At 39.8% G+C, this 24,326-nt stretch overlaps 1 protein-coding gene across 6 annotated transcripts in view; it reads left to right on the forward strand.

Annotated features, from left to right (window-relative positions):
* Nucleotides 1–24,326, forward strand: part of fermt2 (FERM domain containing kindlin 2) — a 149,995-nt gene that overhangs the window by 69,519 nt on the left and 56,150 nt on the right. For all 6 annotated transcript variants that reach the window (XM_060829157.1, XM_060829155.1, XM_060829158.1 and 3 more), the window contains exon 4: nt 3,954–4,094. In XM_060829157.1, coding sequence (XP_060685140.1) covers nt 3,954–4,094 — 141 coding nt within the window. The remainder of the gene's footprint in view (nt 1–3,953; nt 4,095–24,326) is intronic.

Consider the following 24,326-nt stretch of genomic DNA (forward strand, 5'->3'; position numbering starts at 1 on the left):
AAAGCATATGCAAAGAAATAATACTCACTCACATTGTATTATACCAGAGGAGTGTAATGTTTTATAGTTCAGCCTTTGGATGTGTGCCTCAACAATAATTCATTCTGCCGAATGGATTAGGTGAATGGATGAAGGAGAAAGCATCTACAAAGTGTAGAAATATGCACAAATGTCCTGCATTATGTTTGTATGGTTTTGTCACTTAATCCTAGGATACTAGTAGGTGCACAAAATATAAGATCACTCAAAAAGAATAGATGGAGGGAAAATGATTGGTTAGGAAGGGGTTATTCTGAAATTGAAACTATTTCATTTGATCTTAATTGTTCCATAGCCAAAACTAACTTGAGGTTTTCATTTGTTATGCAATCAAAATCCTGGAACATCCTTCAGAACAGCATTGTGAGTATACCTACATCCGAGGAACTGCAGCTATTCAAGATAGTAGTTAACTACTACTACTTCAAGAGCATTTAGGGGTAGGCAATAAAGCTGGCCTAGCCAGTTGATGCCCCATCTCGTGAATGATGATATGTGTGGGAAAAGATTTGCTAACCCACGATAGGCCCGTAAAAGCAAAATTGGCCAAACTGTACCAGAACACCCAGAATTCCCAAGCAGCTCACAAGCTGGATCAGACAGCACGCAGACAAGAGGAATACACTGTAAGCTCCCATGGACATGACCGAGCACCACAGATATGTCAAAGCCCTAAGGGCAGTTTCACAACCCAGCAATACCAAAGCCACACAAAGAGCAGGACAGACAGGCACCAGCAAAGACATGGTCCATGAACAGGACAATGGAAGCACCTCACCACTTTAGAAGAGACTTTAATACCTATCTCTGAAGATGAATGGAACCATGATACTGTCAGGACGTTGCATTGTGTGAAGGAACATGACATTCATTCGATACACTGTTTTCCAATTAGCATCCTTGCAACTAAATTGCTCCATTTCCAGAAACATTGTAGTTTCCCATTTCTTAATCAGTGTCATTGTGCAGCCTTACTATAAAACTAGCCTCATCCTTAGTTCTGGGAGGAGAAATCTCATCTACTGGTGCAGACTGTCAGTTCTGTGTCAGCCTAGTTAACTTCTTGTCCAGCGATTATTGCTTGCAATAAACTATTTGTCAATTTCACATTGAGCTGTGTTTTGTGATATGTAACCCATTGGGCAAATTTCTCCAACAATAACTCTTCATTCAAAGCTCCCAGCAGAGTATTTTTTTTTAAGAGACTTTGTGACAGATAGCTGCAGCATTTCTTTGGTGTTTGTTTGAAAGTTTTACAGAGCAGGGATTTCAGAAGATCTTCAGGCCCTTCCAAGAGCATTTTATGTCTATTCCTTCAATTCATGATCCACATTAGAGGTTGAAGCCCTTGAAATGGTCAAAGTAAGGTTTATTTGAACCTGGATCGAAGTTTAAATTGCCCTGCTGGGTTAAGCTTTCCTTTTCGTGTGAATCTTGCCCCAATCTCATTCCTCATTTGCAAAAAAGAATCTGAGAGAAATGTGCAATGGGACAGCTGAATCCAGGTTCCATCTGTTACTTTACTTTTAAAGGTATGCACACTTTTCCAAACTCTGCAAATATCTGACCCTGAATACCTGCTTTCAAAACCTTTTGCTTACTTTTGTATACTTTTGAAGACTTGATGGCACTGCTCAAGGTTTCCAAAATAGTTTTGCTGAAATTTGAAGCTTTGCAAGTGTGGATTTCTTTTTGGGAGATGTGTCATTGCTGTGTTAATCATAGCCGTGTTAACATAGTCTACTGTAACCATTTGTGATCTTCTCTAAGTTTACAGCAGCCAAGGAATCTTTCAGTATTGTATCGAAATGTCTTGCAAAATTTCAATCATTTCTGAGAACACCTAATATTGTACCAAAACCAGAAATTGCTGCAGAAATTTATCAGAACTCTGAAGAAGGGTCACTGAAGCTAAAACTGAAACATTAATTTGGCTTTCTCTCTACAGATGCTGCCAAAACCTGTTGAGTTTCTCCAGCAATTTCTGATTTTAGATTTTCCAGAGTCTGCAGGTCTTGGCTATTTTGTTTAACAAATATTATACATTTTTAAGAGGGCCTCCACCTCCATGAAAAGTTTTTTTGCAACTCATGTTCTGCTGCATATGCCTATTTCATTTGATTTCCAACCCAGATATTGGATTTTCTTTCTTCACTGCTCAAGTTGTGATCCACTGCCTGGTTTACTGGCCTGTCATCATCTTTTATCTTGAATTAACTCAGCATTCACCATTTAAGAGCGGCTAATCAGCTTGAAACTGTTCCCAATCAGAACTGAGAAGACATGTGTCGGTGGTCTTGCCTGAATTGTACCTATCAGGGTGTAACTTAATTAGCCTGTGTAGCAATACTGAGTTTTGGCACTACCTCCAGATGTTATTCGGGGGACTTTACAGTGTCAATATGTCTGAGTTTGACATTGTTGTTTCTGATGCCAAGATTGATACCTTTTAGACTTCATAGCAGTTGTGCAACTGAATGGATTACTAGGCCATTTCAGAGGGGAAGTGACAGTCAACCCATATTGCTGTGGGTTTGGAATCGCATGTAGGCCAGACCAGGTCAAGACATTTTCTTCCCTCCAGAACAATAATTAACAGATGGGTTATTACAACAATCAACATTTTTCTTGGATGACATAAGAGAAATCTGGGATTAAAAGTCTAAAGTTCAGTTTACACTATCTGATATGGTGGATTTCTAACCCAGATCCCCAGACCATTACCGTTGGTCTTTGAATCGTAGAATCCTACAGTGTGGGAAGAGGCCATTGGGTGTATCAAATCCGCACCGACCCTCCAGAGAGCTTCCCATTCAGACCCAGCCCCGGCCCCGATTCTATTCCCATAACCCTGCATTAACTATGGCTAATCTACCTAACATGCACATTCCTAGTCACAATGGGACAGTTTAAGATGGCTAATCCATGCTGTGAGAGGAAACTAGACCATCTAGCGGAAACCCACGCAGATACAGGAAGAATGTGCAAACTCCACACGCAGTCAGTCAAGATGGGATTAATCCCTGGGACTGTGAGGCAGCAGTGGGAACCACTGTGCCACCCTCTAGGTTTCTCGTTGGGCAAGTCATCACTAACCCATTGCCTTGCTCTGCTGTATTCTGACAAAACAGCTAGCTTAGCATAGATTGGTCAGCAAACCTGGGACCCTGATTGAATTATTTTTAATTTCCTCAAACATGTGTTTTTGTCCTTAACTAAAACCAGACTTCATCAATAACAATGCTCTGAATTGACATCTTATTCATTTTTAATAATAAGCTATTCAGAGCATGCATTGTATTAATTTCATGTTTTATGTTTATATTTCAATCAAACTTGTCATTATCTCTCTGTTTTTGCTGTGAGTTTTGTTTTGTCATGACAGCTACAGATTTTAAGTCCTCTGCATTACTTCCTATATTTGGATTTTATCTAATCCCAAAGCATTTTGCTTGCATACCTGGAATGTTATAATTTTACAGATTTTCTGTTCAAATTACATTGATTTCTTTAAGTATACTCTATGGTTTAATTTGTTTTTTAACTACTAAGAACTGAACTGAATCTGTGTATATGAGCTCATTGAGCACATCTTAAAGATTATGCCTATCTCTTGGTTGGGACTGGATTCAAATTCGGGTCTTATGATTACAGTGTTGTTCTTTCATTGATATTTCCATTTTACTGGTCACTTGGGAAAGATTCAATTATTACTAAACCTTTAAATGTGTTGAGAAATGCTAAACAGATTTGGCATCATCATGAAATTCTTATGGCTTGTTGCTCAGATTTTTATACTTTGCTCTACAAACTTCATTTTGAGTTTTTATTATAATGAGCATTTTTTGTCACTGATTTACTTAATGTCTTAACCACTCCCAATTATCTTGTATATTACTTTTCTATTCTAACAGATATAAGACATCCTGAAGAACTCTCTCTCTTGAGAAAACCTAAAGATCCAACAAAGAAGAAAAAGCGAAAAACTGAAGAAAAAGACCAAGGTGAAGATGAGACACTAGAGTTGGAAGGACCTTTAATTACTCCAGGATCAGGTCTGTAAAAGTGTGCTGTATACAAAAAAGATCAGCAGTTGGGGGCAAAACAATGAATTTTTGACCTCCAGTCTGATTGTAAGATATGTTCTAGAATTTATTGCCAACTTCCTATCTATTGATGAATTGCATCAGTCTACAATACTATACTAGATGTATGCTACAATCATGATATATAAACATGGCTATTCAGTACTGTTTGAGCACACATGGAAACCTTTTGAGATGCGGGGAATCAGGAAATAAAGGAATTAAATGCTGATTACTTGCATAACTAACTTAATTTTATTTTGAAAAGCATGAATTTGTGCTTGAACCAATTCATTTTTTTTTCAGGCAATCTGAATTATGCTTGCTAATGCAAACTAATACATCTTTAAAATAGCAATTCTAATATGCAAATATGAAAGAAGAATGCATTAGCTTCTTGGGTCCTTTTTATTAGTCTACATTATTCTATATTATTGTCCTCATAAGTTTAGATGACTAAAAATACCTCTTCAGGAAGAACCACACCGTTGTGTATTATTTCTGAGTTCCTACCTGGGTGACCACTTGCTCTCCTGACACTCTTTCAGCAAACACATGGCACTGAATGTGTCTTGTAAACATGCACAGAGTTGTTATATGAGAAGTCCGAAAGGAAATGACCTTTTTAAAGCTATTCTTATAAAGTTCTAGTTCAGGAAGATTGCAAATATCGGCAGTGCAGGATTATTTCTGCTCCCAGCTCCACATAGTGTCGTTGATACTATGCAATCTTCAAGTGTAAATGTTTAAGTCGTTTAATGCATATGTAGCAGTAACTTATAGCTGTTAAGACTTGGGTAGCACAGTGGCTCAATGGTTAGCACTGCTGCCTCATATCCCCAGGGACTTGGGACTAGTTCCAGACTTGGGTGTCTGTCTGTGTGGAGTTCTGTATATGTCTGCATGGATTTCTGCTGGTGCTCTGGTTTCTTGCCACAGTCTTAATGATGTGCAGGTTAGGTGGATTGACCATTCCAAATTTTCCATAGTGTCTAGGGATATGTAGGCTAGGTGAGCTAGCTATGATAAATGCAGGGTTATGAAGAATGCTCTTCAGATGGTTTGTGCATACTCAATGGTCCGAATGGCCTCTATCTGCATTGTAGGGATTCTATGATTCTTTCAATATCCTGGAACTCCCTTTCTAAAGTATTGTAAATTGAATGGATTGCAATGATTCTAGGCAGTTCACTCCCACCTTCTCAAGGGCAATTATGGACAGGCAAGAAATGTAAGACCAGCCAGCAGTGCCCACTACCCATGAATGAAATTTTAAAAATAATTCAATGCAGAACCAGCTAAAGGTCTAAATAAATGAGAGAACTTTTGTGGCATAATTATTTTAAAGATTTTAAAGTTCAAAAGTACATCAGTAAAATTTCTGTATTTTATCTTTAAATACAATAATACAATACGCACAAGAAAGGCCCTTTGGCCCACCAAGCCTGTGCTGATTCCTGTTCCTTTATTTGATCCACTACTTATTGCTTATGTGCAGTTTATATCCCTCTGGTCTCCTCTTGTTCATGTCTATCAAGATAAACCTTAAATATTACTAAAGGGCCTGTGACCACTACCTCCATTGGCAGTGCATTCCAGGCACTTGCCACTCTGTGTGAAGCATTTTCCCTATGTTTCTCCCCTAAACTTTTCCCCTTTCACCTTGAACCTGTGCTCTTCTGTGATTAACTTCTCCATTCTGGTGGTGGTGGTGGTTGGCGGGGGTTAGGTGGGGGGTGGTGGTGGTGGCGAGCAGGAGAGCAGATATAGATCTCTATCAGGTCACTCCTAGCCTCCGTCTTTCCAGTGAAAACAATCTGCATTTATCCACCCGGTCCTCATATCTAAAACCCTAAAGATCAGGCAATGTCCTGGTAAACCTTTTCTGTGAGCTCTCTATAGCATCCACGTCCTTCTGGCAGTGAGACAACCAATTTTCTTTTGTTGAGATAACTGCAGATGAACCTTTACAAATTTTGAGTTATATCCTGCATTTGCTCAATTTATAAGTGTTTATTTATCCCTGTTTTATTAGCACAAATGCTGAATAAATATCCCACCATGGAAGCCAGAATGAGAAATGAAATGAAGGGCCTTTGCACTGTAGATCTGGATACAGAATGCAGCCATCACCAGAGCAAAGTTGGGCTCTTCTTTCATAAGAATAGCAGATCCGTTAAATGAATTACAAATATCTAACCACAGTCCTTAATGCTCTGTCTTCCTCAAAAGTCCAAATATATATTGATTCAAAGAATTTACAAATGTGTAATGTCCAGCTTCCCTTGAGCCAGGCCTCTGAAGCATGGATGCAAAACAGAGACAACACTTTTTTTTTCTCTAGCTCCCCAATAAACCGTGTAAAATTATAGAGTCATAGAGATGTACAGTATGGAAACAGACCCTTTGGACTAACTTGTCCATGCCAACCAGATATCCCAACCCAATCTAGTCCCACCTGCCAGCATCCGGCCCATATCCCTCCAAACCCTTCCTATTCCTATACCTATCCAGAAGCCTTTTAAATGATGCAATTGTAGTAGCCTTCACCACTTCCTCTAGCAGCTCATTCCATACACATACCGTTGGGTCTGTTTTATATCTTTTCCCTCTCACCCTAAACCTATGCCCTCTAGTTCTGGACTCTTTCTCCCCTCCCCCCCCCGCCCCCCCCCCCCAAGGAAAAGGCTTTTTGTCTATTTATCCTATCCATGCCCCTCATGATTTTATAAACCTCTATAAGGGCATGCCTCCCCCTCTGACACTCTCAGGGTAAACAGCTCTAGCCTATTCAGCCTCTCCCTATAGCTCAAATCCTCCAACCCTGGCAACTCCCTTGTAAATCTTTTCTGAATCCTTTCAAGTTTCACAACATCACAAAATTATGCAACTTTAGTAAAAGGGTTCTTTCTCGAGTTAGTTTAATGTTAATTAATAGTAGAAAGAAGTATGATTATTCATGATATTATGTGTTTATTTGATTGGTAGTTATTTAGAGGGCTTTATTTTGACTTGCTATCTCTGGATAAATCTCATTATAGCTAAGGTCAAAAGTCAAAAAGGTCCTAAAAACAGTAATTTAATCATCTTGTTTAAGCAGTTCTAAGTATCATCATGATGTTAAAGTAGTTTTCTTGTATATGTTGACTAAGTGAACTTCAAGTTTATACATTGGTTGTGTTGTTTGGATCATAGGTGAAAATTGTTCTCGTAGGGCAGAATCCCATAAGGGTCTGAGAGATGTGGACTATGGCAAGATATGTGGTAGAATTGGACAGCAAGTGCAGCAAGGCACATCTCCATGTCGGGTGCAACTTGCACCTCCATGCTTTTCACTAGTGGCTTTGCAGGGTTCTCACTGGACAGCAGTGAGTTGTCATTTGACAATCATTATTGCTTGTTAAACTCGTTAACAGTCCTCCTCACCACCTCTTCCATCTTGCCAAACAAATTTGGTCTGGAAAACTTAACAAGGAAATGAGGCAGATTCAGCCCACCGCATGTTGGAAACTGAGCACCAACATTTCAAGTTATGCTCCGTGGGCATGGGCCTCAAGTACCCAACATCCACAGAATTTGGTGTCTGACATGTGCCAGCCTTTGAGAATCCTTGCATGCACCTCCATTTCATTTACAAGATGCTTCTGCGCTTTAATTCTGCAACCTGATGTGCCGCAGTTATCAATTGTCATGCTGACAAGGACATGCTGACCCAGTGCTGTGCACCCAGCTCATGGACTGGACCAGGCAGAACCTCCAAGCTCTTTGCTTACTTCCACAGTGCTAACTCTCTCTGAGCATTCCTGAATGCTCAGAGAATCCTTTACCTTGCCTTTTTTGCAATTCGCCTCCTTCAACCAGAGATCTCCGGATTATATTACTGCAGTTCTCCATCAATTCAGGGACATAGTTTTCGCTCACGAGTTTCAGCACATGGTCGGTGTCAGGATCCTTTCTGAATAAGTGGTGAGGAGCTAAATGGCAGCAAGCAGACCATCTGTCTGTAAAGTTTTGGGCTGTTTTCCTCATGGAATGAAGGAGGAGCAGTTATTACAGAAGATTTGATTTGCCATCAACTCTATTACTGTTTGCAGTGGAGAGGGCATGCAGGGTCAGTGGCGTGAGTGTATAGAACAAACAGTAGTGAGTCGTAGAGCAGGAGTTGTGTTTGGAGGTGGGTACAGTAGCAGAAATTGAGTATGTTTGAGGTATCAGGGAGAAGATACTGGGACTTAACCTGGCAGAGTGGAGAAAATCCTTAACATTCTTCCTATAGTGCTGAGTATTCCTCAGGCAGTTGACGGTGCTTTAATGTGGTTGATAACTTTCGGAATTATTTCAGCAACCTTAGATGAGATTGGCATGATCTGGTGTCATGGACTGCTGGTCCGAGGGGATGAGGAAGTCTTACATTGACTCCATCATGTTCAAAGCATCCCCCAGGTCTCTGTGCAAAGTAAATGTTCATTTTCTTGATGTCTGTTATGTCCAGGTAAAGATTAGGAACTGGGTAGAGCAGCTTTGGTTGACTATGTATATCTGGGTGCTTTTGGTGGGGTGCAAGGGGTGCCTGTAAATTCTGGGATACATTCTGGCTAAGTCGCAAGTTATTCCCAGAAACTGGCTTCCCAAGAAGTTTCATGCGGCTTGCTAAAAGATTTTATTTCCTCAAAGCTGAGTAATTTTTATGATACTTATTTTCCCTTCTGTATTCCAGTTGATTGCTGTTAACAAAGTTTAATATTGCACTATATAACATAAGCTAATGGTAGTCATAGAGTAGCTGGAGCCATGTGTGCTGTTGTGAGTGAAGCTCATTCTTGATTTCAGCTATAACATTTCAACAATATCAAACTATATGAAAATTCCACAAAGCCTGAAATTTAAATTTAGACCACTTTGTATTGTAAGTATTTTAAAAGCAGAATCATCTTGTGAGATGATAGAATCAAGGCTGTAGATCTTGGCCACATTGCTTGATGGTATAGTGTGACTGTGCTTCACAATTAAAATCCAATTCTGGTTTATAAATGTCATCATTAAGGAATGTGTATGTCTGTAATTGATGTCTCAGAAGGAAGGAATTAAGTTGATTTGTTTATGGGGATATGTCTGAAAACATTGTTTGCAGCCAGAATCTGTGAAGAAATATTTAATAAAAGCAGAAGTTGTTGCAAGTGTATAGCAGCTCTGAGGAATACACTAGAAAATACATGTTACTTGGCAGAAGAAAATTGAGCTGGAAACCAGCTCGATCTTTGGAGCCGTAATCACATTGTATGGGCTAATTTGATTAATTGCAGAACTCCTTAACTTCGCTCAGGAGGCAACTCTGGCATCGGGAGCTGCCAGCTGCACTTGGTAATACAACATGTCAATACTAGGCACAGTCATTGCATCATTGCTGCCTCAGAAAGGTGAGTCTTGTCTTTACGGTGGGGAAGGAACATGGAGCTGGGATAAGGTGGGGGATTAAGTTCTGTTGGGCAGATGGTGGGGAAGGATGGATGGGTTATGTCTTGTGGGGTGACCCCAGTGCTTAAAGGGCTCCCCTTTCTATCAGGTGTCTCCCTTCCTTCATTCCTTTCTTCATGTAGGCATTTCAAAGCAGGATGTTCACTTCTCCCAACTGCGCACATCGGCATATTTTTGTATTGGGAGGGTCACTTGAGTTTTATTTATATGTTGGTGAGTTGATTCTAGCACCCCTCCATCCTCTGTATTATGGTGGTGAGCTGTAAGATGCACTTAAAAGTTATGGGCTGGGAACTTACTTTACATAACCTCTATTCCTGCCAAGAACATCCTGGCAGCGCATATAATATCCAGTCCATTGTGTATCGGTCCTAAGCGTGAGCTGAGAAGTGGAGGAGTCCCTTGTTAGGAGTTAGCAAAATTTGAAGCCTTTTATTTGTACTGCTGCAATTTTAAACAGGAAGAAGTTGCCTTCTTCCATAAACACATTTCAAAATTAATCCGTATGGGTGAAAGTATACCCACTTTGTTCAAGAGAACTTGTTACTGACAAATCTTGCCCAAATTCTCACAATAAACTTTAAAAATTTTAATTTTTCAACCAAAAAGTTAGTTTATTACTGAATAATGGTCTTCTCCACGTACCAATGATGACAGTGTATCTATAAAGTGGTTGGATTTTATTTTCTTCAGCCTCTTGGACAAGTTGGGCCAAAGGGTCTGTTTCTGTGCTGTATACCTCTGACTCAATAGCTGTTCTTAAAAACTACATATAAAATATGTACCTCAGTGCTAACATTACATGATGGTGATAATCTCTTGTAATATTAGAACAATATTTTTTATGTATTTGTATGTTTTGTTTTGCTAAATTCGATAATAATCATAAAATGAAGGCCTGCACTAATGGTTTGCAAGTTTGGTCATCCCTGAAAACTTTTAGAACTGTTATTTCAAAGGCTGCATTAGGAAATATATCAAATCTCATTACTAATGCTTTGTGTATCCACTCACGTGATATTACGTAATTGCTAGAGACCAGACTGTGTGGTTCTTTTTTTTTCTTCCATATATAGTATACGAAGTGAATTGCAGAAAAAAAAAATAAGCTAATTTAACCCGGTATCAATCATGCTATAGAATGAATAATTTCTTTTTCTTTTACTGACCATCAATTGCAGGGCACATTGTTTTTGACAAAATTAAACAGAGTTATTTTAAACTACATGGAGATTACTTGTTGAGTTTCAGTAATGGACCTTCAATAAGACAGTGTAAGATGCATACTTTGAAAAGGTTTGGATGGTAACATCTCAGAATTGAAAATGCTTTGTCAATAATTAATTGCTAAACATTTTTGTGTCTTTTAAAACTCAAGTTAAATTCTTGAAATTTATTAAAATCAAGTCCACTTCTTTCAATAAAGACTTGCTAATCATTGTTGCTGAGGCTTCATTCACATTCATATCTTAAGTTTTTATGCATTCTTCCTAATGGACATTGTATATAAAAACAAGCTGATGGTGGATTTTGGAATTTCTCATAGCGTAGAATTGAAGACTGGTGGGAATCACTATTGGATACTATGTGTAGTGATGGTAGAACGTGCACCGGGAGAGTTAGGGCATGGAAATTAATAGGGCAGCAATACTGAAATCTGTGTTGCTCTCTTCATTTCCAGGTCTGTTGCTAATAGTTGATTGAAGTTGCTGTCAGAGAACTTCTGAGAAAATGTCTGATCGCTGTTCATGGGATATGCACTTGACTCCAACTACTTGTTAATGGTTAAAGAAGTTTTTTGAGAGGGCTTTGCAATTCTATTCTGGTTATAGTCCTAGGCAATAGTCCTACTGATTTGCCCATGGAGCTGCCTTCCTGGAACTAGTAAACAGGTGTCAGGACAGATATATTGTGACTGCAGGATTTAAAAATCTCTGGGTACCAATGTGAACCAGAACAAACATGACTGCAGCTCTGCTTAGTATTTGAATTGCAGTTATTGCAATACATCAAAGAGAGGGAAAATCACCTGGATATTTAGTCCAGGAGGCAGTCACGCCCCTTAGAATAACCACCTTCACAATCGACTATACCACCATTTTGGTGTCATCTGCAAACTTACTAACCATGCCTCCTAAATTCTTATACAAATTATTTCTATGAACTGAAGAAGAACTTTTGAGTGGGATGAGACAGGATCCTATGGTTGTGATCTACTCACAGAGTATGAGCACTAGGAGCATAAGTTTTAAAAAGCAGAACCTCAAATGTAATAATCTTTGGGCTATTACCAAATCCACAAGGAAATAGGCATAACGTAAGCAAGAGAGATGAATGTATGACTTAAAGGTTGGTGAGGGGCAATGGGTTTTGATTCCTAGGACACTGACACCAATAATGGAAAAAATGGGAACTGTTCGGATGGCCTGTACCTGAACAAAGCTGGGTCCAGTTTTCCTGCTGGATTGTATAACTAGGTCATGTCAGAATGATGGCAGGCTACTTGAGCATGCCTTTTTGTGGACTGTCTTGTCTCACTTATGAGAAGTTATATATATTTGTTGACCTAATATTGAAAGCTTAAATCCATCTCAGTTATCTGACTGACGACAATTTGTTGAATATTTTGTTTTACTGGATGGAAGCATAGTCTCTCAGGGATTGAGGTGAGTTTAAAATTCCATGCCTATCAATGAAAGCTCAGGCCCAAATTAACACTGCACTAATGGCATCCAAGCACATCTATAGTTCCACACACTGAAGTTAGCTGATAAATCCAACTCCTTTAGACCTGAAGGAACAGACCTGTCAGCACAGGAACTGCCCGGTGAAACTTCATGCCTTAAAGTTAGTGAGTTACAAACTGGAAAGAAAATTGCAAGCACTACTTTAAAAATTCCATTAGTTGCTGACACGAACTTGAAGGCACATAAGTCTTCTGGACATGGATAAATGGAAAACGTTTCTGTGGGACCCTCCCACAGATTATGGATGGATGGATATTTCTGTTTAGCTATTTGGAAGACTCTTAACTGTAATGGATTGCCCCTCAAAAAAAGGTCTAGTTCCTTGTTAGGTTTATGGGCCTGGAAATAGTTTCATGTATCCTTTATTAAATGCCAGTATGAGAACCTTGCAGCAGAAACATTACTAGAAATTGAACAATAAAGAGCTAATGGGACCACCTCGTCCCTATTGACTGTACATAGAACAGTACAGCACAGTACAAGCCCTTTGGCCCTCGATGTTGTGCTGACCTTTTTATCCTACTCTAAGATCAAATTAACCTGCGTACTCTACGTTTTACTGTCATTCATGTGCCTATCCAAGAGTTATTTAAATGCCCCTAATGTATTAATATTTTAACTCTAATGAAAAATAGTTTGTCATTTTTGTATATGCAATTCCTGTAATCTGTATTCAAATCATGCTTGTAATTAATGTGCAACATGAATATTTTTTATGTTGACATGAAAGAAATAGGGAGTATTCAATCTGACTCATAGTGATACAAAATTGAAAGCTACTTTGTTTTGCTGCAACTTTTCACAGTACATACTGTCTATATTAAGTTCAGTTTATTGCCTGGAGCCTTCTAATCAACAAGAATGAATCACAGAATTGTGCAGCACGGTTCCTTGTGATCTTGAGTTTCAGACTTCACTGATGCTCCTACTGCCCGCCAACTGAGAGCTATCAGGGACAGTTGCGTGTACACCAGCAGCCACAGTGTGGATAAAGTTCTTCTGGATTCCTTTCCAATCAGCTGAAGAAGTTACAGTGGCTAGCTTGAGTGAGTGGTCAATAATTTGGAATAGGTGTATAATGTGGGAAGATATGCAAGACTATAGAAGGCTCCCATGCAGAGAGACCAGTGTATCCTTCAGATGATTTAGAAAATCTTTTGTGGGTGTATCAAGTAATTAGGAAGGCGAATGAACTGTTAGCCTTTACTTCCAGGACAATGAAGTATCAAAGTAGAGAACTTTTGTTGAAACTGTACAGGGCAATTTGCACTTAGAGTACTGTGTGCCATTTTGCTCTCCGTGCTTAAGGACAGACATTCTTGCATTGAAAGCAATTCAGAGAAAGTTCTCTAATGATTCCTGGAATGAAGTTTTTTTTTAATGAGGAAAAGTTGGACCCATATGCTTGCTAGAATTTAGAATGCAAACAACCCTTTTGAAACTTGCAAGATTCTGAAGGAGATTAATGGGGTATATGCTGAGAGAGTTTTGCCCCTCATTAGGGAATCTAGAACTAGGAGACACAGTTTAAAAATAAGGAGACTCCCATTTGAGATTGGGTGAGGTTGAATTTCTTCTGAGGGCTGTTAGTCTTTGAAATTCTGTTCCACTGTTAACCTTGGACAGTGGTTTATTTAATATATTCACTACTACTGAGTTAGGATCCTCCTATGATCAGAACAAAGTTGAATTTAAAAAGAGAAATGACATTCAGTTATACCAACTATATAAATCTATGCCTGAAACCAGTCAAACAGGTTCCTTAAGTAACAAATAGTGAGTTTATTGCAAACAGAACTTATTCATACAACCATGTACAGTTTATTATTGACAAAAGATTCAAACTGTTAAGCTATATACAAGTACCTTTCTTGAAAGCTAACCCACTATCACCCTTGCTTCCCTAGTGTGATGTGGGAAATAATGAAAACTCTGCAGAGTACTTAAAAGTACTTTAACCAAGTGACAATTAAATGTAGAGAAAATGATAATGCCCAGATTGTGTCCTATAGCTAACTTCACTTTGCTTACAAACTGTTGGCACTGCGATATCTTCCTGAATTGGTTATGTCTGGCTGAATTAACTTTCCTGGGTTCAGTATGGAGTTTTCACATTCCCTTTCAGCAAGTCCCACTTACACAGCATGGTGGCTCAGTGATTAACACTGTTGACTCACGGCACCAGTGACCCAGGTACAATTCCAACCTCTGGCAACTGGCGATTGCACGTTTGCCCTGTGTCTGTGTGGGTTTCCCCCAGGTGCTCCAGTTTTTTCCTGCAGTCCAAAGATATGCAGATTAGGTGGATTGGCAAAGCTAAATTGTCCAGGAATGTGCAGATTAAGTGGATTATCCATGGGATAAGCAGAGTTATAGGGTAAGGGGGATGAGTCTGGTGGAGATGCTCTTCAGAGAGTCGGTGTGAACTAGTTGGGCCGAATGTTCCCACACTATAGGGATTCTATGGATGCAGCGATGAGCTTTTGCAGTTGAGTGTCGTGCTGGAAAAGCACAGCACATCCTGTTCGGCTTATGACCGAAACATTGATTTCCCTGCTCCTTGAACGCTGCCTGACCTGCTTTTCCAGCGCCATGCTCTGGACTCTGATCTCCAGCATCTGCAGTCCTCGGTTTCTTCTTCTGATGAGCTTTTGCAGACTGTTTTGAACTCTCAAAACTTTGAAAGGAGTTTCAGAAAAAGGCACGAAAGTTCTTGATTCTCAAGCAAATTATCTCCTTCTTCCTGACTGTTCAAATCCAGTAGCTTTATTACATTCACAAGCTGGACTCTGACTTTTCACTGGAAGTGTTGCAGATGTGACATCTCCACTCAAGCAGTTTGTGTTCTTTTGTTTTTTGCAAATGAAGCATTTTTCCTTACTGTTTCCAGTATCTTGACTTTAGTAAGTATTCTTTAGAAAAAGTTCAAGATTAATATATAATCTTTGTCCTGTCAGTGACATTTCAAATTCATATTTTAGATGCCTTGAATATATGAGGATGATGTTTTGAGTTAGACTTCATTGTAGATCAAAAGATGTGTCTATATTAATGGAGCACAGGCAGGGAACTGGAATTAAGACCACATTCAGACCGCCTCTGATTTGGTTGAATAGCAGAGCAGTTTTAGTGAGTTGAATTGCCTGCTTTTTTTATTCTTACCATTCTGCTCCATTGTGTCTGCCTTGTCCATTTGATAGAGTTGTCTATTCTATAAACACCTATTCTTTGTACATTACCCTCCAACTTTAGCATATATTGTCATCTAAGGATCCTAACAGCATTGTTGGAGTACCTTCACTTCATGAACATCGGGGATTCAAAAAGAAAGCTGACTTCCCAAAGACAATCTGGAATGGGTAATCAATGTTGATTTTTCAACTCGGGAATTAATTTTTCAGGAATGGAATTTGAAATTACAGTGGAAGCTGCTTCCAAAATCCTTTGAACTTAGTACATTCCATATCATCACAACTAGCTGCATGAACAGAATTTCTTTAAGTTCTGTTAACGCTGTGTCCTCTGTTTGCCAACCTATGTGTCACTTGAAACAGTTTATCCTTGTTCTTGTTGAAATATATGACCATGCTACTTTCAAAATGAAAATGTTTTGAAGATTCTGAAACGTCTCAAATGGAAAAAGAAGTTAAGAACAAGCAAAATGGAGCAACGTGAGACACTTTTTTTCTTTGCAAGCGTATAGGTTGAAGATTATTGTGAATGAAAACTTCCATATAGCTGTCCTTCATGACATGTTTTGTAGTCACTGGACATTTTAGACAATGTAGTTTGTCTGAAATGTTAAACTTGCCCAGCCACTTCGGAAATTGTCAACTACATATATGAAGCAAAATTTTGGCAAAGTAAGGAAACAAACTGGGTCTCCAAATTTGAGCAAATTTATTGAGTTCCTTGGGGATCAGAAACTGCAAGAAATAGTAACATAGCAACTAATGTCGAATGAGGGAGGGACAGTGGATTTGGAAAAGAGCTTGGAAATTCCAGAACATGTTGAAAAATGTCTCTTTGTGGGCAACAAAATGAAAATTAAGCAAGTGCGTTGGGAAAAAAAATGTACTGCAGACAACTTCTGGATTGGTGGTGAAATTATAAAAGATGAAGCTAAAAGAGTCAAATATGTACATGATGTTAATTTTTTCCAACCAGTACAGAACATTTAAAGCTAGTGGGATGCTGTCTTTATAACAAAGTTTGATCATTGCACCCTTTGGTAAATGCTTCAAGGACAAAGTCCAATTGGTTGACATTTTCATACACCAACTTCAGCCCTTTACCACAAATGCACCGTAGCAGCCATGTATACCATCTTGAAGATGCACTGCAGTAATTTACGACTGCTCCTTCATCAGTAGCTTTCAAACCCCAAATTTGTACTACCTGGAAGGACAAAGGTTGTAGCCCCCACATGGAAATGGCCACTAATTGCAAGTTCCCTTCAAGCCACATACCTTCATGACTTAAAACTATTTTGACTACCTTTACTACTACTGGCTCAAAATCCTGGAATTCCCAAGGATGGTAGCATTTCAAGAAAGCAACTCCTAGCTACCTTATCCAGAAAATTAGGGATGAACAATAATTACTTGCCCAACCACTGATGCCCACATCCTACTAACAACCTTTTTTTTAAATGCCGTCGTCACATATAAATCACCTGCTCAAATTGACCATCAAGGCACTGAAGTAGTAGAAGCAATGTAGGTAATAACCACCGGCTTATCCAATGCCTGAAGCAGTGGTATTCACTGTACCCCTTTTCTTACCTGTGGACTGCTCATTAATCCTCATTCTCCATTTCCCTCCCAAATGTCCACAGTGCAGCCCACATCATTTCCTCCCACCAGTTCTCACTTGCAATGATGGTTCAGAAAACAGAAACAGCACACAAGAGGGAGAATCAGTGAATGGGAGACACATGGCAAGGTGAGGATCTCAGGAAGCAATTTCATGAGCATCTCCAAGATTTGCCAGTATACTTGCAGGACTCATGAGATCTGACCGTTGTGGATATAGGGTTGGTGGCCATGAGTGTTTGTTTGGTTGTGCAAATGATTTGGTGAGGTCATGGGTGTCCAACACATGTATTGAACTGAGCTGGCATCCCACTGAACAGAAACAGTCCTATATCCTCCATCTTTTCCTGCTTTGGGAGGTGGCAATCCAACTTCAGCTCAGCCCTTCAGCCACCATAAAAATAGCATAGATTAGCAGTTCAAGCAGCAACAATAGGAGCTGGCCTATCTAGTTCTTCTGCCTGAATAAAAGCTTGATCCCAAGTCTCCAATAAAGCATAGTAACTATTACGTCTTATTGACACTTTGAAGGTAGCAGGGCAGTTCAACAACAATTTGGGCACATATAATCCAGATCTGTAGATCTGACTGCTCCTGCATTCCTTTGGAATTGTATCCTTGTATTTTGTGGTGCTTTCAATCAAAATTTATCACTTTATATTTCTTTACAGTAGATTTTGCAGCCTTCTGCCTAATCCATCAGTTTGACTGTGTCCTTTTAAAATCTATCTCTATCAAGTTCAAGATACTTGCAGCTCATCTCAAATTTTGTATTGTGCTCTCTACACCCAAGTCAAGGTTACTAATGTAGATAAAGAAAATTTGCACATAGTCATACTAATGTCCTCTGAAGAACCCCACAGCTAACCTTCCCAGTCAGATTACTACTACTTTGTTTCCTGTCATTTGACTGACTTTATATCCAAGTCACCACTGCTCGTTATACTCTATGGACCTCAACTTTCCTGATTAACCTATAATGTGGCACTACTTTAGAATGCCTTCTGGGGTTTTAGATGTCTGTGTATGCCACACCAGCTCTTTCCCTTTGCTGCATCTAAAATCTCAAATTGTTACTTAAAACATGATTTCAATCCATGCTGGTTTTCTTAAATAAGATGACCCTGGATGAAACAATCCAGATGGGTTAACTTCCTTCCTGATCCATAACTATGACCTTGGATGTCCTAAATATTTAAAATTACTACAGTGTTTGGATGTTCCGCCTGTTTAGGTCATACAAAAGTCAGATGGTAGCTTTGTCATGTGATTTTTTTTTAAAAAATCTAGTTTTCAAAAGTTCCTTCTTTCATTTAACTCATTAATATTAATTTCATCTGTTAAATTTTGAAGTCAACTGTTTGCTTAACACCGGCACTTGAATTTTCTTACAGGTTTTGCAGGAATTTTTTTTATATAAATACAGTAATCATGTTGCAATGGTAGTAAACAGTTCAGTAGTGTTGCTTCTTTTTCAAAGAACAGAATCTTGCAGTAAACCAGTTTGAATTTGGGGGTATTTAATAGTGTGAGTTTGTTGAACAAAAGCTGATTGTGCAAATAGAGTAAGGTGTGAACAATTTGCCATCTACTCTAAACACAGATGAAGGGCAGGCTTGAATCTTCTGAATTCTGAACCATGTTTGTTAGCATGCAGATGTGGGAATGCTTTTAGGATTCAATGTTCAAATAAAGCCAACTTTCACATTCCACACAATGTAATCAAGATTTTAAATGAGAGAGAAGGAAGGTAATGGGTAATTTTCTTTAATGGTTTTTCAAGCTTTGACATCCTGCTCCTCGGATGCTGCCTGAACTGCTGTGCTTTTCCAGCACCACTCTAATCTAGAATCTAGTTTCCAGCATCTGCAGTCCTTGTTTTTACCTATGTTGCCTATGTTATGCTGCCTTCCCCAACTGTGCAAAGATGTCTGTCTGTCTCCAGTTAGTTCACTTTGGTTGTTTGGGAAGAGGAAATTGGAGATAGCTTGCATGTAATTATGTAATTAATTACAAAATAAGTTGCAAGCGAGTCTGTGGAGAAAGACGAATGGTAATTGGAAGGGATAATTTTTTGCCTTCAAGATCAAGATTTAGTACTGGAAATTCTATCCAACATGTAAAATAAAATTTAATTTTATTCATTATAGTCATTCTAGACAATCAACCTTCTGAGCAGGTTCTGTGGCCCCAAATCAGAAGTAGTCCTGGCTCTATAATCCCAACCTTCAAAAGCTGCTGCCCACAAGTTGGATATTTGGTCATTGTGAAAGTTGTGCCAATCAGCTGGAAGACCGTACATGTGTTCCTTGATGTGGGTTGGGGAGAAAGTCTGCCTGGAGAAGCATGTTAAATTTAAAAGTAAAGATTTAAGCAAAAACATCTTTCCCAATTTCACAACCTCCTTCCTCAGCTCACTGTTTGAATGATTTTTCAAAACTTGAATTTTCTTACAGGTTTTGCAGGAGTTTTTTTTATAAATACAGTAATCATGTTGCAATGGTAGTAAACCGTTCAGTAGTGTTGCTTCTTATTCAAAGAACAAAACCTTGCAGTAAACTAGTCCATTCTCCCAGATTCCATTCTATTGTCCCTGTTCCTCCACCTCTGTTGCTTATGTTCTGATGAGACCAGCATTGACAAGGGAACCTCTGAAATGTCCATCTTTTTCCTCAACCAAGGATTCCCCAGCACCGTTGTTGATAGGGCTCTTAACTGGATCCGGCCCATCTCCCGCACTTCTGCTTCTGACCCCCTCTCTTCCCTCCTGCAACAGCAATAGGGTTCCCCATGTCCTTTAACTCCTCTTCCCACTATACCAAGGACATGCAGGTCCTTGGCCGCCTCCATCGCCAAACCTTGGCCACACAACGCCTGGAGGAAGAACCCCTCATCTTCCACCTAGGAACCCTCCAACCACACGGGATGAATGTAGATTTCTCCAGCTTCTTCATTTCCCCCTCCCCTCCCACCTTATCTCAGTCCCAACCCCTGGATTCAGCACCGCCATCTTGATCTGCAATCTTCTTCCTGACCTCTCCACCCCCACCCCCTCTCCGGCCTATCAACCTCGCCCTCATCTCCTTCCACCTATCTTATTCCCAGCACCCCCCCCTTTATCTCAGCCCGCTTGGCACACCAGCCTCATTCCTGAAGAAGGGCTTATGCTGGAAACGTCGATCCTCCTGCTCCTCAGATGCTGGCCTGGCCTGCTGCGTTTTCCAGCACCACACTTTTCAACTCTGGTCTCTAGCATCTGCAGCCCTCACTTTCCCCATGTCCTTGTGTACCATCCCACCAGCATCTACAAGATGATCAACAGCTGCCATTTATGTCACCTCCAGCAAGATATCACCACCAGACACAGACCCCCTCCAGTCTCCCCTTGTCTGCCTTCCGCAGGGACTGTTCCATCTGGGATCCCATGATCCACCCTTCCTTCATTCCTAACACCCCCCACAACACCTTTCCCTGCAATCATTGAAGATGTAACACTTGACCATTTACCTCATCCCTCCTCAGTATTCAAGGACCCAAACAAACATTCCAGGTGAAGCAGGACTTTCAGGACTTTACCTGCACTTCTCACAATCTGGTGTACGGCATTCGCTGCTCACAATGTACTCTCCTCTACACTGGGGAAATGAAGCAGTTGCCCAATCTGTGCTTCGCCTGCAAAAAAAGACCGAGCTTCCAGCTGCCTGCCACTTTAACACGCCATCCTGTTCCCAATAGCAAGCATCTGTCTGTACTTACTAGAGTACTCCACTGCAGTACTCTAGTGAAGCTCAGTGCAAGCTGAAAGAACAGGACCTCATATTCCATTTGGGTCCCCTGCAGCCTCCTGGACTCCATGTAGAGTTTAATAATTTTAGGACCTAAACTCTTCCATGTCCTTTGCCCCCTACCACCAGGCCTTGTTATCACATAGTCTGCCATTACAGAGGAACCTCGATTTTCCGGCATTCAATGAGCTGAATTTTGGATTATCCGAAGAAGATTGCAAGTTCCCAATGATTGGCTAAACTGTGTTATCCAGCATACGATTATCCAAAAATTCAATTACGTGAACAAAATACTCCCTGCCCGTGTCTTTCAGATAATCTAGGTTCTTCAGTACACACTATCTATTCTTAGCTATTTTCAGCTATTAACCCTGCTAGCCAGATCATTATCAACTCCTTTGTCTGTCCAACTGTAGTTCTCTTTCTTTGGGCTCTATCTATAACTATTGTTTATTACTTACCCCTCCCTCCACCCTATTTTGTGCAAATAAACCACCATTTTCCTAGCTACCATCAGTTTTAAGGAATGGTCACCAGACTCGAAACGTTAACTTTTATTTCTCTTCACAGATGCTGCCAGACCTGCTGAGCTTTTCCAGCAGCTTCTGTTTTTGTTCTTTGGTGAACAACAGTGATTTTGTCAATGGAATAGTGGGCATTATAGACATTTAAGTAAAGAGGTACATTTTCTTTTCTTGTGGCTTTTTTTCATTCCTTGTTCTAACACAGACGTGGCTGGCTAGGCCAGCATTTATTGACCATCCCTAATTACCCTTGAAAAGGTGGTGATGAGCTGCCTTCTCAAACTGCAGTAATCCTTGGTTTGGCGGCACCCACGGTGCACTAAGGAGAGAACTCCAAAAATTCTACTCTGTGACAGTGAAAGACCACTAATTTTGTTCCAAGTCAGGGTGATGAGTGATTTGGAGGGATTCTTGTAGCTGGTGGTGTTCCCATGTATCTTCCTTCCTTGTCTTTCTATGGGTTTAGAAAATGCTATCTTGGTAAATTGTTGCCACAGTGCATTGATGGCAGGGGGAATGAATGTTGAAAGTTAGATGAGATGCCACTTAGGTGGGTTTTTTGTCCTGGATGGTGTCAAGCTTCTTGAGTATTGTTCAAGCTGCAATCAGCCAGGTCTATGGAGAGTATTCCATCACACACTCAGATTGTGACAGATTTCAATGAATCATGCAGTGCGTTACTTGCCACAGAAGCTTCAACCTCTGTAACTAGAGTATTTATAAGATGGTCCAATTCACTTTCTGATCAATGACTACCTCTAAATTTGAGACTTCTAGACACTACTTGCTAGTGCCTGTTGATATGTTTGTCAGTTTCAATGAATTTATGCTCATGTATATACAGATTTCACAGTTAACTGTCCTGACGGGCACCCAACGCACAGCCTCTTTTCCCACCAGGGATACGGGACACCCAACTAAAAGATCCCTGCAGGTGTCTTGCAGCCGTATCTGTTGGTGTTCCCCAGCTGTCTAGAGGAATATCTGGCTAACTATCTAAAAGAAATACAGAGAACAGTACTGTGACTCCCAGGTCATTTCCTACTCTATGCTACTTTCTCCCCACCCCCACCCTCCTCTAGCTTATCTCTCCATGCTTCAGGCTCACTGCCTTTATTCCTGATGAAGGGCTTTTGCCCGAAACGTCGATTTCGCTGCACTTTGAATGCTGTCTGAACTGCTGTACTCTTCCAGAACCACTAATCCAGAATCTGGTTTCCAGCATCTGCAGTCATTGTTTTTACCTTGCTCTCTCCTGGTCTAATTTTTGCGCTCTTGATTCCACACTCCAGGGATTCCAAAACCCTGCTTCCATGGAAGCAGCTGGTTACCACAAGCTCCCCCTGTATGAATCATTGCTCGGCCACAATCCTGACTGAAAATTTGAGATGTCAGGTTCATCATTGGGACTTATGATTCCTGACAAATTCTGGCATTTTCACCATGTTAGATATGACTTCGAAAGATTTAAAGAAAAGTAATAATTTTAACTTTAAATCCTGGTTTATGTTAAAACCAATAAAGGCAAAATGTCCTTGTCTAAATTAAATATAAGTAACAGGATTTAAACTCCATTGTGTCCTGGGGAGCCCTTCTGAAAGGCCCACATAAATTGCATATTTTGGTGTTACACTATTTAAATTGCATGCTTGAGCTCCACAGTCACACTATTTCATTTGAAATTGGTAAACGTCAATGCAGTATAATTTGTATTTTTATAAGCTTCAAAGCAAAACAGCCCAAGCACTTCTCAGAAACAGTGACAAAGCCTGACACCAGATAGTAGGGGGACATATTAGGGCAGATTAATGTAATAATATTAGGGTTGATATCTGTGTATTCTTCACAGAAGTGAGTCAGCAACCATATTGGTGAAAGCAGTTTTTGTTAACTGCATATACTGTACAATAGAAGCTTAAACAGGACTTTCCATGTATGGGCTCCACATCCATGGATTTTGACATCATTGATGCACATAGGTTGGAAGCAATACAGCTGTTAAATTTCTATAGTGCAATGATCAACAGCTTCGTCAAAGAAACATAGTTGTCAATGGTGAGGTAATTAAAGTTGGGATGCACCCAAGGCCAGAATTGAAAGAGTGCATCGATTGCTCAGAGTTCAAGGTCTACAGAAGACTATCTCCTAAGAATAATGCAGTTTCTGCAATGACAGCTCGATTATCAATTTTTGGTGAGGGAAATTAGACCAGTTTAGGAGATACTGTAGCATAACTTGGGCTTTGTATAGGGCAATTGTTGTGAGACTTTCATTTTAGCCTTGGCTGGTTATGATATCAGAATTTGTACACGTAATCTTCATGTGATATTGTTTTTGATGGAATTGGTATCTCCTAGTAGAACTGAGGAATAACACAAAGATGCTTTAACCATTCATGCACTGATATTACCACTCTAGACTATTTTTCTGCATAAAGGCTGACTTTCTACTTTATAACCAGTAAAAAGCAGAAAATGACATTGGTTCTTTCCAATAATTGAAGTTTTTAATTGGCATTCTGGCGCTGGTAATCAAAGCTCTGTATCTACTTAAGCAAATCTGCGATGTTCTGCTATGTGTAAGTAAAGATAATGGAATGAACCTCTTGTTTGAAGAAAGCAAATTTTAAGCTGACACTGGTTCTCCTCTATAATGATAAAATACACTCCATGTGCAATGTTCTAATTAATTAGTGTGCAAGAGTTGATGAAGAGTGCACTAGATTAAAAATTTTGCATGCAGTGCAACCAATGGCATTGGTCAAAAATGAGTCAATCAAAGGTGTTGCTACTTAACTTCTGGGCAAAAGAACTGCAGTAAAAAATCTGACACATGTTTACTGTCAAATGAAAGGCAA

This window comes from Hemiscyllium ocellatum, chromosome 8 (assembly GCF_020745735.1).
Source record: "Hemiscyllium ocellatum isolate sHemOce1 chromosome 8, sHemOce1.pat.X.cur, whole genome shotgun sequence".
Taxonomy (NCBI): Eukaryota; Metazoa; Chordata; class Chondrichthyes; order Orectolobiformes; family Hemiscylliidae; genus Hemiscyllium; species Hemiscyllium ocellatum.